The sequence below is a fragment of the Gallinula chloropus genome (genome assembly GCF_964237585.1).
Source record: "Gallinula chloropus genome assembly, chromosome: 9".
Classification (NCBI taxonomy): Eukaryota; Metazoa; Chordata; class Aves; order Gruiformes; family Rallidae; genus Gallinula; species Gallinula chloropus.
This window is the reverse complement of record NC_140094.1, coordinates 12,169,751-12,184,923: the sequence shown is the minus strand read 5'-3', so window position 1 is coordinate 12,184,923 and position 15,173 is coordinate 12,169,751. Positions and strand designations below refer to the sequence as shown.

The 15,173-nt window shown below is 48.0% G+C and overlaps 1 protein-coding gene across 3 annotated transcripts in view; it reads right to left on the bottom strand.

The window, feature by feature from the left end:
- Nucleotides 1-4,709: 4,709 nt before the first annotated feature.
- NTRK3 (neurotrophic receptor tyrosine kinase 3) overlaps nt 4,710-15,173 on the bottom strand; it is a 212,273-nt gene continuing 201,809 nt past the window's right edge. For all 3 annotated transcript variants that reach the window (XM_084267860.1, XM_084267859.1, XM_084267861.1), the window contains 2 exons: nt 8,127-8,285; nt 4,710-5,278 (listed from right to left, as the gene is read on the bottom strand). In XM_084267860.1, the coding sequence (XP_084123986.1) occupies nt 5,093-5,278; nt 8,127-8,285 (345 nt within the window). In that variant the 3' untranslated portion in view covers nt 4,710-5,092. The remainder of the gene's footprint in view (nt 5,279-8,126; nt 8,286-15,173) is intronic.

The window sequence follows — 15,173 nt, the reverse complement described above, 5'->3', positions numbered from 1 at the left end:
AAAATTCTTATGATGACATTGCTGAACAAAACACTGTCTCCATGCAGACTGGCACACAAATGCCTGCTAATCAGGTGTTCAGAGCTGCTTTTGGTTCTGTGGGCTTGTGGAGACCCAGGTCTGGATTCTTTAACTCATATTCTGATATCCTGAACTCAAGGAAACTCATGTCTTTAAGTTCTGGGAAATAAGAGCCTTTCATGTGAAAGGAAACAGCTCATGTAGTATTGCACTTCTGTCTGTGGCCCTGAACAGAACTTTTCCTGGCCGCCTTCTAGTTGTATCTTCTTATAAGGGAAAAACCCACCAAAACCAAACCAAACCAAACAAACCCACAGAAAAGCATAAACCCTAGAGATTGTATTTTAGGCTGTCTAAGTGGTCCCTTGCTTTTATTGGTTTCTGCCTCCTTTTAAAACCAGTATTTGCCCAGTGTTGTACCTAACTTTTCCTGGAGCTCTGGCATGTTACTATTTTCTTTTGTTTTTCACTTGTATCCACAGTGCTGCTTGAAATTCTATGCCACACTCCCAAAATCAGTCTCGATTTCCCAACCCAAGATACTCACTTGCCTTCTAAAACCAGCCTTTCCTTTTCCTTGGCTTTTTTATTTCCCCACATATTTTCTCACCTTGTTCCACCCACTCCTGGGGACAAGCAGACAGCTCGAAGCTAATGATGTCTCTCAAGCAAGCAGCCTCTCTAAAGGCATTCCAGATTTTTCACATTTGTCTGTGCAGCACATGTTCCCAGAGCCACATGCCTACAATTCAACACCCTGTAGACCCAAGGACAGGCCTGGAATGAGGCAGCTCAAGCTCTTTTTCACCTCCAAAATACCTTCACTGAGGGATGAGCAAGCTTTGTGGGAGACAGGATGGACTTTCAGTCTGGCAGATCACTGTGTGTTTTCCCTTCGCCACATTTCAGCTTTCATCTTGCAACTGGACAGACTGGGGTGGGAAGAAAAATAATGGCTGGAGGGGAGAACAGGTCATTGGTGAGCCCCTAAGGCTGGAGCCATTTTCACTGCCCACAGCTTGCAGCCCTGGTATACATCTGTACCATGCACCAAAACAGCACCTTCCCCTCCCAGGAAACATCATTTCAGCAACTGAGTTGGTGATAATAATTTGAGTTTTTAGGGAGCAGGATGCAGCTGGGATAGGGAAGGTCCCATAGCCCCTTCTCAGCAGTGCTCAGACCGGTGTTCCTCCCAGCTCCCTTTCTGCTGATGGAGGAGTCTGGGTGGTGGGAACATCTGCCTGGGCATGCTGGGAATTAGTTCTGGCTTGTGCCAGAGTTAGATGAGACCTGTCAGTGTTCCCAAGGCAGCAGGGATAACTCTCTCCTCTTAATAGAGAGGCAGAACAATGGGAAGTACCTCTCATGGAAATGGAGAAGGAGAATGAAATTTTTTCTGTCTCCAACTAGTCCCTGCACTGATTTATGCCACTCTGTGAGAGTTTCCCCCCAGATCTGCTCCTCTTCTTCCCTCACGTGCAGCAGGGACACCCCAGAGCCCATCTTCTCTACATGTAAGACCACTGTCACCCATGCTGATGGGCAGCTCTATTTCAGGTCCAGGGAAGGTGCTTCTGGAAAGGAGGTCTCAGGGTGTTCACCAGGAACTCAGCACAGCTGTTTTCCCTCTTCCCCTCCAAAACTGTCACGCCAAAAAAAGGACACAGCAGTTTCCATCATGTCTTCGAACATAAACCAACCTGCTCCTCCCCTCCAACAAGCCCCCATCCAGCAGCAACAGGCTAAGGGGTATAAAGCAGCAGCAGCAGCCAGGGAGATGTCACACCACAGAACTGCAGCTTATCTTGCTCTTCTGAGCAATTGTTCACAATTAACTTTGACAAAAGGACCTTTTTCCGAGGCAGTCACTGCACTTGGTGGGGCTAACAGTAACTCAGTCAGACAGCCTGAACCTCGGTCCCAGCCACCTCACATCTTCTGGGGACCCATCGGGCAGACCACTTATTCCTAACCATGGTTAGGTAAGGCTTGGTGTCATGCTCAGCTCTTGAGCTCACCTCGCTGTTGTGACCATACAGAGAGGTGGCCAAAGGGACAGGGGGGTGGTGCTGGGGAGGAGGGAGGGGAGGAAAGAAGGAGGGAAAGGAGGAAGGATGTAGCTGCTGGCCGGAATGGTGACAGAGGAATCTCACTGCACACGGAAACATAGTGTCTGTAGGTGATTTGATAGTTTAAAAGCCATGACATTGGCCAAAAGAGAAATGAGAACATGAGAGCAAGATAGAGGGGTGGAAAAAATGTTGGCCTTACACAATCTGGTGCAATGCCTGGAAGCCACAAAAGCAAAGAGACATTTGGAGTAAGAGACAGGCAGCAGCCCCAGGGCAGGGTTTTCTTTTGGACATGTTGGGCTATTAACCATTTCTTGTTCTTCCCTTGCACAGGGTCTCCAGTCCTTTTAGCCAAAGCAGCCTGCATGCAAAGGAAGCCAGACAAGCAAGGGCTAGCAACCTTTCAACCAAGCTTTTTCACTTCCAAAGTTGGACCGAAGTAGCCAGATGAAGAAAACCAGATGCTATTTCCCAAAGGAGCAAGATACTGCTATTGAGAGGTGGTATGGCATGCCTCCTGGTGAGGGACCAGGTGAGGGACTCCTGGTGCTGGGCCACACCCTTGTCCCTGACCATGCCATCTTTGGTGTCCATGCAGTGAGCTACTGGTGTTTGTTCAGCAGCGATCTGTCCAGCCTCCTTTGGCACAAGCCTGTCCCACTAGCTCAGATCTCTAACACACAGAGGAAGGCAATATCCGTACTCCCACGTGGTTACTGCCACCCATCATCCCCCACACCACACAGGCACAGAAAAAACCCACAGCTACTGTAGCTCCTTGTAGCAGTGTCCCCTGTCCCTGTCTGAAACCATAAGCCAAGTCATGCCAGAGCCATGGATAGGAGGTAGAGACTGGCAGGAGACAAGAAGGATGAGGAGATGATGCAAAATCTTCACCTTTCAGTAGTTGGCCATAACCAGGTCTCAGAGTCACCACCTCCCCTTGCCTTCTGACCCTTAATACTACTCTGGCCATGGGGAAGGAGCCAAGATTCCTTCTCCATCTTGTCTTGCCCCATCTGCATTCCTTTCCAGGCAAGCACCACATCTGCACAGGCTATTTTTGTGCCAGTTGTTGTTACCTTCTCAAAATTGCCTTGACAATGCCTGTGGCGCCTGCTCTCTGCCTCCTGAGAGCAGCTGCCAAGCTGAGGTTCCCCCTCATCCTCGATTAGCCACAGGAAAAAAATGACCCAGAAAGGTTTCATATTCTCAGCCCAGTCTGGACAGACGGGATTTAGTCTCTGACTCAGCCTTTCCCCAGGTTGGGATTATTTCCTGCTCGAGGGCGATGGGCTAGAGGGAGGATGCTTCTGTCTCTCCCTCGCTGTCCCCACCACCCCCTGTTGCTGCCTGTCAGGCCTGTATCCTCATTGAGATGCAAGGCTGGCCGCTGCGGCCATCCGCTGAGCCGTCTGCTCCTGAAGGCACCTTCCCCTCCTTCCCCCCCTTCTCCCGGGGCTGCCTGTGGAGCTATTCTTCAGCCTCTGCATTTCACAACAGCTCAAAGGCAGATGCATCAATCCTTTCAGGGGATGGGGACGTGAGGAGAATGGCAAGGGGGCTGCAGGCAGGTGTTGGTAGGTTCCCAGCCATCTCACAAGCCTTGTGCCCCTCTGTGTCCCCTGCTGGCTTGTGCCTGAGGCTTGGACTGAGGCATGGGGCTGGGATAGGGAAGGGAAGAGGATGGGGAGGAAGAGGACTGGGATGTGCTGACCCCACAGGCATGCCCAGACAGAAGCAGGCAAGCTCCCAGCTCTCTGCAGGCTGCAGCCTTTTCCCTGTATGGGGAGCAGGGATCCAACCCTGTCCACTGAAGGTTTACACCAGGGACCAATTTAGCCCTAGTGCAGGGAGGGGGAACAGCCCCATGGCCACTAGCAAATGTGAAGGGTTTGGAGAAAAAGGCGGGATGGGGATGAGAGGCTGCTCCTCCCAAAGCTGCCGCCTGCGCTGGGCACCCCGCCAAACAGTGCTCCTGTCTTGCACACTGACATAGGTTAGGGATGATTCAGGACTGGGTCTCCAGGACCCTCCCTCGACTCCCTTGCACAGCCACTTTGGTCCCACTGCTCTCCTGGCCCTGGCACGGGACAGGAGGGAGCTCTGGGCCCGGCCAGCTTGCCGTCTGCAGGAGGGCAACTGGTTCCTGGTGTGTGTTATACCCGTAGGTGTCACAATCCTTTGACTGTGTGTTCGAAAGCCTTGAGTCTATACATTTAAGAATCAGCAAATTAGAAAAATTGTCCTGAAATGTTGGAGGGAGGAAAAACGCAGGACAGGGTTGGGGAAGGATTTAAAGGGAGGGAGGAGAGGGGTTGGTAAAAGAGAGTTCATCCAGGGGCACTGCCCTGGCTTTGTGCCCATCACCTGCGGGCTGGAAAGGAGGGAGGGACGCAAGGACGAAAAGGGAGGACTGATTTCACACATTCAGTGCATATGATACAACCAGGGCAAGGCTTTCCTCCCGGGGCTCCTACCCGGGATGGCAGCACAGCCATAGCGGGTCTAGAGCCCTGCCCAGCAGCCCGAACCATACTCACAGCAGGGTTACAATTCACTGCTTTCTTGCTCGGGGGAAAGATGCCTTCTCCTTTCTTTCTTTCTTTTTTTTTTTTTTTCTTTTTTTTGCTTTTGTTTTTTAATTATATATATATCTTTTTAAGTACTCTTTTCTCCCTTTTTTTTTTTTTGTTTCTTTTTGTTTTTAAAGTCATAATTTTCTGTAACAGCAGCTTCTTTCTGTATTGGTGTGGAAGTTATATATAGAGAGATATCTATAAATATATATAAGCCAAACTGCCTTACAGGTTGTTGTTTTGTGGGATTTTTGTTGGTTTGCTTTTTGTTTTGTTTTTTTCAGTGTTGTATGTATAGCAGGCACTTGAGTTTATATGAAGATGTTTGCTTGGGAGCTGAGGGGCAAAGGGCATGGGAGGGGGAGAGGGAAGGAAGGTTTGAAGGAAGGAGCAGGGACTTTTGACAAGTGGCCACTGCTAGCCAAGGATGTCCAGGTAGATTGGTGTGGCCTTGCCCAGAGCATGAAGGATCTTGTAGATCTCCTTGATGTTGAGCCGTTGCTGAGGTTCTCTCTGCCAGCAGCCCAACATGATGTCGTAAACCTCCTTGGGGCAGACTCGAGGCCTTTCCAAAACTCGGCCTTGGGTAATGCACTCAATGACCTGAAAGGAGAAAAAGAAGAGATGTTGAACACCAGTTGGGCAGCTCCTGGAGCATGTCCTGTCCCAGCTACTTCTTGGCTGATGTGGTACCATTTAGCGAATGGAAGCACTGAGAAGCCAAGAGGTCTGCAGCTCCTCAGTGCTCACCTGTTTGTGTGTTGTTAATTATAATTTTACAGTGAAAAGTTTGTCTCCAGCTGTAGTCTTGTGGTGCCCAAAAACCTTCCTCATCTGACACCTAACCACCTCAATGAACTCTCCAAACAGGTGGTCACAAGCAAATAAAATGATGTTTTAATTTATGATGTCAGTTTTTCCTGCTGATTAAAGAAGGAAAACAAAGCCTTAAAGTCCCCAAGCTAAAGCAATATTTTGCACAGCTGAAATGATATTTTTCTTCCCTGAAAAATCGAGTCCTTTCCATTGCAAAGCCCAGGAGAGTTCTACAAGGGAGAGTTCAGAGCATCTTTTCCTACCTCCATCTCCAAGGGCAGATTTGCCTCATTTTGACATAGAAACACAGCTGAAAGAATGAAATTTCATCTCAAATCACATCTGTGATGGAAAAAAAAATTGCAGTGCTAACACTCTGTTCTGGGTCAGGTCGGTGCTGCTAATGAGAGAAATGTGATCTCTTGGACAGTATTAAAGTCTCTTCAGAAGGATGCCATTGGAAAGGACTCCCCTAAGCATCTGTTTATGTTTTGTTCACCAGAGGAATGGATGTGAATGGGAGGTGGGTATGATTTGTCAGAGAGCTGCTATTACTGCCTGGTCTCCTTGGTTGGAGTTGATGAGTCCCAGCATTGCAGCGTGCAAGTGACCTGCCATGCTCTGCAGATAAACACAGATCCCAAGCTGTGTGTTGAGGGAAGCCACCCAGCAAGGGGTGCTTGGAATTTATCATTTTTGAATAGTAATGGGCCCGCCACACAGCTCAAGGGATACTTATCGCTTTGCTGTTTGCATATAAACACAGAGGGAAGAGATTAGGACCTGCTGAAGAGCAGCATGCAGAGAAGGCTCAGTCACCATAAAGCTGCCAGCAGCTGTGACCCGTGGGAGGAAGTGACTTATGGTTTCTGACAGGACATCTTGGACAGGGACAGGAGCCTTGTGTTGGGCCCTTTCTCTCCAGGACAAAGGAAGGGCATAGACAGAAGTTAATGGACTGGATGGGGTTTTCAGATGAGGTGATGCCCTGCCTCATCCCTCTACTCAGGCAAAGCATCTTCCAGACTTGAACCAACATGCTAAAAGTACTCTGGGTCTCTGAGGCCATGCAGATGCTACAGGAGGGAGCGAGCAACCCAGCCTTGCTAATGTCCACACCCAATAATGGCAGTGCTGGGCCAGCCTGGTGACTGCTCATGGTCCAGTCACGCCATCCCAGAGCCCTGCACAGATTGATTTATCCTGTCTCTCTGTGGGGCTCTGCAACCTCAGCCAGGTTGGCAGAGGTGTCAGCCCCCTGCAACCACCCAGGTGTGCCCATCTCTCGCCAGACTGTGAAAATAAGCCAGATGAGAGCTAAGGTGTCTCCCTCCTGCCAGGACAGTCTGGTCTGGGGCGGGAGTCTTCAGCTCCCAAAAAAGTGGCTACAGCAGTAGGAATGGAAAAGATAAAGGAGTTTTCCACAGATGGTAGAAAAGCTAATACAACTGTATCAGTGCAGATTTTAGCCAGCCCTCCTCCCTCAAGGTTAGAGGTGGCTACCCTCAGTCCTACTGCAAAGGAAACTGAGGCAGAAAGCATGAGGGCAGCTGAGCTGTCACATTCGAGCATGCCTATCGCCCATGTACAAGCTACATATGCTCATTTGTGTGTGTTTGTATTTACCCTCCCAGGGAAATGCAAGAGCAGCTCATTAAATAGCGTGACAAATAACTTCTGTCGCTGTCGATTCCATTGTTTGTGTCTCTAAAATGTTTGCGTGTGCTACTTTGGGATATACAGTCAGGCCCCATTGAGCACACGAATGGGCAAGTATTAAAGCTGTAAAGCAACACCTTGGATTTGCCATCTCTGCAACTCACTTAATTAAGGGATCTATATCCAGAAAGCAGAAAATGCACATTTCTCATTACAAAAGGTGAAATTTCTGAAATCCATTAGATACACAGTAGGATAAAAATGTGCAAGGTTCCCACACACTGCTCTGTCAATGCATCTTGTTCCTCTTCTATAATACCCCCTGCTATTCTGAGCAAAAATCTTCCAATGCGTTTCTGCTGATGTGCCTCAAACCACGGCTCTGACACTCTGCTAATCCCAGCCAGCCTTCCCTCAACATTTTTACAGTGTAGCCCTACAGTGATGGGCAGCAACTTTTACTGTTCAAAGAAATAACAAGGACAAACCAGCTCCTTGGGTTCCACCCTCGATGAACTGGGGCAAACCACATAATAGATATCCCTATGGCAAAAGACCCCCTACAATGTGCCACATGCTCCGTAAGAGGCTTCAAACGCTTTCTCACAAACTGGAGGCTGCAGTGAGAGCCTCAGCTAAACAGGAGAAAGAGAGGAGAGGAAATTCAGACCATGACAATAACTCAGATCCTAGAAGTCATCTGAGTGTCCCCAGTTCCGGCAGCACCCCAAGGTGTATCAGGAACTTAGAAGGGAGAGACTGAGGATGAGCCAGTACGTGGCTTTGGCTGAGCCCTTTGATTCCTTAACACCTTAGACTCCCCAACTCTTAAACAGAGACAATGATGTTTCTCCCATGCTAAAACCTTGTGAGTGCCAAGGAGGGGCCCATTTACTTTGAACTGGTTTGCAAGCAATCTGGAAAGGAGATACAGTAAAAAGTAGTTTCCAGCTGAGGTGTCTCAGCACTGTTGTACCTCTGTGTTTGAGAGCTGAAACCAGGGCTGCTTCCCATATGTGAAGATCTCCCAGAGGATCACTCCAAAGCTCCAGACATCACTCTCTGTTGTGAATTTTCTGTACATGATGCTCTCCGGAGGCATCCAACGGATAGGCAGCATGGTGTGTCCTCCAACCTGGGTGAGAGCAAAGGCACAAGGAAATCTGAGTGAGAGAGCCCCGAGGAAGGAGCCAGCCCTAACATGACGTGGACAAACTCAGGACATCCCCGTGAGCTACATCAACAAGGTTGCTGTTCAGAAAAGCTGGGCTGGCTACTGCCTCCCCAACCGCCCATGGGCTTACCCACCAATCCCACCTGCTTAACACGATGGATAGGGAGCAAAATGTATCAAGATAAATGATGGCCTCTCCTCCCAAAATGGGCTTGTAAAGAAATCAAATGACAAAACACCAAGCACATACCCTGACCCTACAGCCAGATGAACCAGGAGGCAAGGCAAAGAAGCCTTTGTGTTCAGCAAAGTAGCGTGCTGAGTTTTGCAGCAACTCGGTGCCCACCAGAAACACGGCCTGAGGTCTGTCCCCCTTCAGCAAGGTTTTCTGACCGCCATGCACAGGCATCTGCACATCACCTAATTGCACGAATGATTTTGCGCTCGTAAAACTGTGCTACAGGCCTTTTCAAAGAGTGCTTTGAATATGCAAATGACTGCAGGACCACACTGCAAAAAGGCAGTCTGTTTGTAAAGAACAAGCTCATACAGGCAGGAATATGCCCAACTTTTAATGGCAATGGGACAGCCAGCACCTTTGGAGAGTTAGGAAATGGAAGAGCCCATGGGCAAAGTCCCACACGCCAAGCCAGGGAAAGGCACGTTCTCAGCCAGGGTCTACCCTTCTCTAGGCCACATGAATCCAATCCAGCAGGTACGCAGCAGGTTTGCAGGACGCATGCAAGCAGCCTGAAAGCAGATGGAGTTACCTTTGGATTCACTAGTGATTTCTAAACAAGCATCTCTGCGAGCACCCCAAGTTTTTCTCTGTTCTGTCCTTCTACATAAGAAGCACCATCTGTGGGGAAATAGCTAATTGATAAGACCAGCCAGCACTTGTTTCTGCTGAGGGTAAAGTGTCCGAGGTTTTAGTGGTGATGAGCAAGAGCGCTTCTGTGGCACTGCTTAGAAGACTGCTTGTCTCATTACAGACACCAAAAGAGCAAGTGCTAATAACTCCACAGCATCACAACTGAATCAAACAGGCAGAAATCTCTCTGGTCCTATAAAGGATCCAGGGTAGAAGGTATCTGCTGTCTAGGTTTCCAGCACATGCATTGCTATTCAAAATAATGAGATTGTTGTGCTTGTTTGTATGAAAACATTTCTTGAACAAACAAAGGCTCTCCTCTGAGCCACCAGTTTTCCCAAGCTGCCATGGGTTTCTTTGCCTGATTAAAGCAGAACTAGTGTGGGGAAGGGTCAGCACAGGGACACGCTGCCGTGCTCAGAAGCAACAGGGATAGTGCTGGGGAGGTGCGTTGGGATAGAGTGCGAAATGAGTGTGATGCCAAGCAGGCTGTCTGCACGGAGAGTCAGACTTCTCTGGGGTTTGACAGCAGTGTGATACTCAGAGGGCTGCCAGATCAGCCCTTCTCCTAACTCTGAAACAGACCCTCCCTCAAAAAAAGAGAAGGGGCTTTAAAAGTCTCAGGAGCATCTTTCCTAAGTGCAGAGGGGCTCAGAACTGTGAGGAACAAAGATAAAAAGCTCCTTGCAGCTCTCCACCTCCTATTTAGAGATGGCTTGGCTGGCGTGTTCTTGGCTTGCAGCTCTGAACTCCCAAGAATGTTCTCCCGTAATGGAAATGGCAATATACTTTACTTTGTTTGTTCCTTTGAAACCCTGGCTGCAATTTTAGCTTTTTCCTGCATTCCCAGCTTTTACAAGTTGCTTTCCCTTCTTGTGAAGGGCTCTGAGGAAATGTTCTCAACAGAACAGAACATACATCAAACTTGATTGTTGCAAAAACTGTTTTGTGCTAATGCTTATTTTATTCTCCTTTAAGTAGCAGTAACTCTTTGGTTTTCCAGCAATCTCAAAATGATTACTTATTGCAAAGCTCTCTACATGTGCAATATCCTGAATCTTGCAGGATCATTTGAGCTTACAGGTAGTACAATGTACTGAGCTTGGTTAACTCCCTTTTGAACAGGTCCTACAGCTTTACAAACAGAATTACAGCAGTACCTGCTTGAATGGGAGGGCCCTGATTAACACCCCTTGAGGATCCCGCCCTGAAAGCAGACCTGAAGAGCCAGTAGTCCCATCTTAGTTTTAATATAAGCTAAAATAAAGTTGAGGTCTTTGATCTCCTCTGGATACATCCTGGTAATGAACTGGCAGTAAACTGACATACACAATCCATGGTGTCCCAAGGATGCGACAACACAGTCTTAGCTTAGCTCATTTGATGGAGTCCAGGGACTGCCAAAGCATTCCTCCCAGCCCTGCAAGTCATGTGAGACATATCTTTTACAAAGAATTAATCTGGTAATAATTAATAATTTAATATTTTGTGTTTGGATCCCAAAGCGTGCTATGCTCATAGACAAGAAGGTCATCTTTGCAGAGGTATTCTTTGCAGCTCCAACAGGGTGCCACATTTTGGAGAGCCAGTGTTAAGCCTTACTAGCTAGCTACAAGCAGAACAGGCATCAATTAAACTGTACCATAAACCCACTCTGATGTCCAGCCTGGCACATAGGGCTGACTATTACATTTTAAAGCATCGCCTTTGACTATCCCTTACTGCTTCCCTCACAAACTGATTAGGATTAAAATTCCCATTTCACAGATGAGGAAACAGATGCAGGAAGGCAAGGAAAGGCCCTGCTCTGAAGCTATATAGCAAGTGAACACTATGTCTAGTCTTCCTGGCCTGCAGTCAGCTGTACCCTGTTATTTGCTGATGTAGCAAAACGATTCAGAGCTGAGCACAGAGGGATTGTGCTACTGATGCCATAGGAAGCAGAGTGTGTTCAAGGTGACAGAAATACTTTGCATAACATGTAGTGGCTGTGATCAGTGTTATGCCACTGTAGACTTGCACATGATTCCCATAGCTACATACTTCTTTTACAGGACCAGTCAGTGCCAGAAGCACAAAAGCAAAATGATGCTATTAAATCAGGCTAAAGAAAAGAAAGGATGCTGGTTGGTTTGGGCTGTTTTGTTTGGTTTTTTTTTTTTTTTTTCTTTTGCAAAGCCAGTTTACATTGCATGTTCTTGGGTTTGGAAAGAATCATTATCATGTCTTTAGAGAGAAGCTAAAAGTGTTTTTTTTCAGTCAAGCCTCTGTTTGCTCAGAGCTGGGCCTGGCAGGATTCAGAAATAAGTGACCATGCAGGACTGATGCTTGTCAGGAGCATCTGTCTTTTCTAAAGCAGCCATGACATCTTCTCACCCCATCTTCCTCCATTTCCCTTGGGAGCCAGGGATGGGCCAGCCCTGCCATCATGCAGGTTTGTCTTCTTAAGACCCCTAAGGGTGAAACGTCCTCAGACAGTGGCACTGAAACATCACCACTGGAGACACAACCTGGAAGGGGGATTTGCTTTCAAGCAAATAAGGCAAGCAAATCCTCTTCTGTTCCTCTCTTTAAATCCTATGATGCTGCCAAACTCACCCTTTCTCCTTGTTACTTTAATGCTTCAAAGACCTGCAGACTGGCCTCTTTATCCCATTGCCATGGCTGTCTAGCTTTGCTTGACATTTTTAGTGCTCTAACTTTCTCTCCCTAGATCAACTCCCCATGCCCACATTGACATGTTATTCCCACTGCTTTGCTCTTTCAGCTTGCAGTACTATCCTGGTACTAAATAGAGCAATCAGTGCATATCCTCTGAGCAGCCAAAGTTTCCTTCTTCTGACTCCATTTCAAGATCACAGTATCACCTACTCATTTCCACCCACCCCTTCCTAATGGATACTCCCAAGTGCATGACCTGGTCTACAGCCACATGTTTCTGATACTCCAGGGCACCTGGCCCCTGCTCTAAGGCCTCATTATACATCCAAGCCCATAGACTTGCAAGATAACCAGCCACTCCCTTCGAGCAGCTTATTGCTGTATTAGATATGAACCTCAGGGAGCTGGGGGAGGTTCATGAAAGGCCAGCGTTAATGGCCATTAGGGAGAAAGATAATTACTTAATGCTAGTACAGCACTTTGACGATGTAAAGCTATATAAGTGCTATGTACAAGTAGTATTGTAAAGCTTGAGGTTTGTCTGCTACCAAGGAAAGCTGGTGTCTGGGGAAAGATTTCTCCTTGTCCCAGCTTTCTGAATGACATCCAGCTGATTAGGAAGGAGAAGATCACATGTTATCCCCAATGAGTTCGACAGCACAGCAGCAGGTAGTGGAGCTGCAGTGTTCAGTGACAACTGTGTAATATATCCACAGTTTGGGCCACTCAGAGAGATACCATGGAGATCAAATGCAGAGTAGGGCTGAAAAACTCTCATGACAACTTTGGACTGGGGGAATCTAGATACAAACATGTTCAAGGCAGTTCTTGGTGGGCAGTCCTGTTTTCCCCCTCCTGGCTCACACACTAGCTCCAGGGCTGTAGCCCAAAGTAGCATTCAGAGGGGAGCTACTGAGCCATCCCCTCTGTGCTCACAGCTGAAAGCTGCTTCATAGATCTCAGCTAAGAACAGAATTAGGTCTCTGGCATGCAGTCTTCTTCCCAACTTGAGAAAAAAAATTTACAATGGTCATTTGACATTTGCTTTCAAAGGTCATTTGCAAGCTTTCTTCTTGTTCCTCTGCTCCTGCCTTGGGAAAATCACAAGAACCACCGTAGGTGTCTTCATATGGTGCAGCATTATTTGAACATCCCTTTTATGTGGAGGAAGCTGGGACATTTGAGTTTGTACAGAATCATGTACCAGTAGTGGAGACCTTGGCACGGTTCCTCTCTGGGAAAATTCACTCAACACTCAATCCACACAACCTAGTGATAAGTCACATTTGCTGATTGCTGTCTCAGTTCCTGCTCCTGTAGGTAGGGATGACCTGGGATCTTCTTTAATTGCAGACCTGGCTGTCATCCCAGGCTGGGCTGCACCAGAACATATGTCCTTTAGGCCTCAGCTCTAGGAGCTGGGTGATCCCTGGAAGATACTTAGCTCTGAACCTTCCCCCAGCAGCCAGATGTATGTCCCCATCAGGACACATTAATTCCTGCTGTGGGCAGGATGTGATATTCAGCAGTTTTGGACATCCCTGTATGAATAAGAGCCACAGGTGGTTGGGTCACCCAAGAGGACACAAGGACAAAAAAAAACCCCAAGTGCTGCAAGCAAGAAGCAGGAAAAGCTTCTCTGTTTGGCTAAGTTAAGCTCTTGGAATAAAAACAAGCAACAAACAAAACTGCTGTAGATCATGCCTTTGTGAGTTGAAGTTTGTCAGCTTGGGCTGGGGCATGTGAAGGTGGTTCTCAGTGGCGAGGCAAAGGGCAGTACCTGCTCATGGCTAGGTCTCCAGGAGGAGACACCCCTTTCCTGCCTTCAGTGCTTCATCGAGCAGCACTGAGAGACATTTCTCTCTGAGATGTGCCCATAGTTTGCCTGTGCAAGTCCTGATGGATTCCTGGGCACCTTCTGCAGAGCAGAAGGATTAACTCTGACACACCAGACAGAGCCAAACTCGGCTGAACATCAGCTGTCCTGCACTTCATAGTTTTAACTGTCACCTTACTGGACTCTTAAGTACCCGAGCAGTTTACATCAGAGGTAACTGAATTTAAGTGCAAGCTGTGACTAGACGTGATTCCCTCATACTTTATCTGTAATTCCCTTTCAGCTTATCCAGAAGGAAGGGTGTTAGCTCTATCTGAGACTGCCCCATTGCCAGAATTACTCTGGCCTCAAAAAAATCCCCAAGGTGTTCTGAGTGAAAGGCATCATGCAGGATGGCTGTACTACCCCCAGGCTAAGACTCTTTTTAAGTGATTAAAAGCATCTCAGCATCACCTTGTCCTCACCCTCAGGACCTGTGCCTTTGCTGTCCCTGCTGTCACAGCCAGTGCCAATCGTGAGCTTAAAACCAGTCAACAAAACAAGAAAAGCTTCCACCAAACATTCTGACTCACTTGGCACGTTGTGTCCTCACCACGCAGCACTCCGCAGGTGTCTGCTCCACTTTCTGGGAATGGCAGGTCCAATCCTCTCCTAATCCTTGCTCTCTGCACCTAAGCAGCTCCTCCATCGCAGGCTCTGACAGTGCTGCAGCATGGGACTTACAGCTCCCCTGCTCACCACTGACTGAAGACGCCTCACAGCAATTTACAAGAGATCAGAGGGAGTTTTTTCGGGGATTTGCAGAGCACAAAACAACCCGTAGCTGTTTCTCCTACTTGGATGCAGCTGTGCTGGGTGTCCCAGCCTTGCCCAGAGCAGGGGAGATGCAGATCACCTGCTGCTGGAGGGGAGAGGGTTGGATTTACCCAGAGAGAGCATGGGGAAAGAAACCAAATGTCCCTGTTGTGAGGTGATGTAAGGAGCCAGATGGCCTTGCTCAAGAGCAGGAAAGGCTGACCAGGCAGGGTTAATGCAGAGCTGAGAAGGGGGTGAGACCTTCCTGCTGTCAGTAGGGCTGTTTGGCAAGGGACTGTTTGTTCCCCCCCAGATGCACATACTGTGTTTAAACATGAGTCTAAAAATAAAGCCTGCCATTGACATTGTTTTTCCTTACTTCATTTAACAATCTAGTTGCTTTATGACCTGTAATTCTGAATCACGTTGAATCAAGCGGTGTAATTTGCAAGCAGGGACGGAGGCCTTTCTCCCCCTTCCCCTCATCTCTGCTCCACTGAGTGTGTTTTAATCCCACGGTTTTCAGCATTCCTAATGAGCCATTAACAAGCTGCCAATTACTTATGCAAATGAAGGGGGGCAGACATGGAGGGGTGGCTGTAGCTAGAGGTAAATTCTGCTACCTCAAAACGGCCTGAGATAAATCACTGCTGCTCTAAGAGCTGCCGGTACCCAAGAGTCCTCT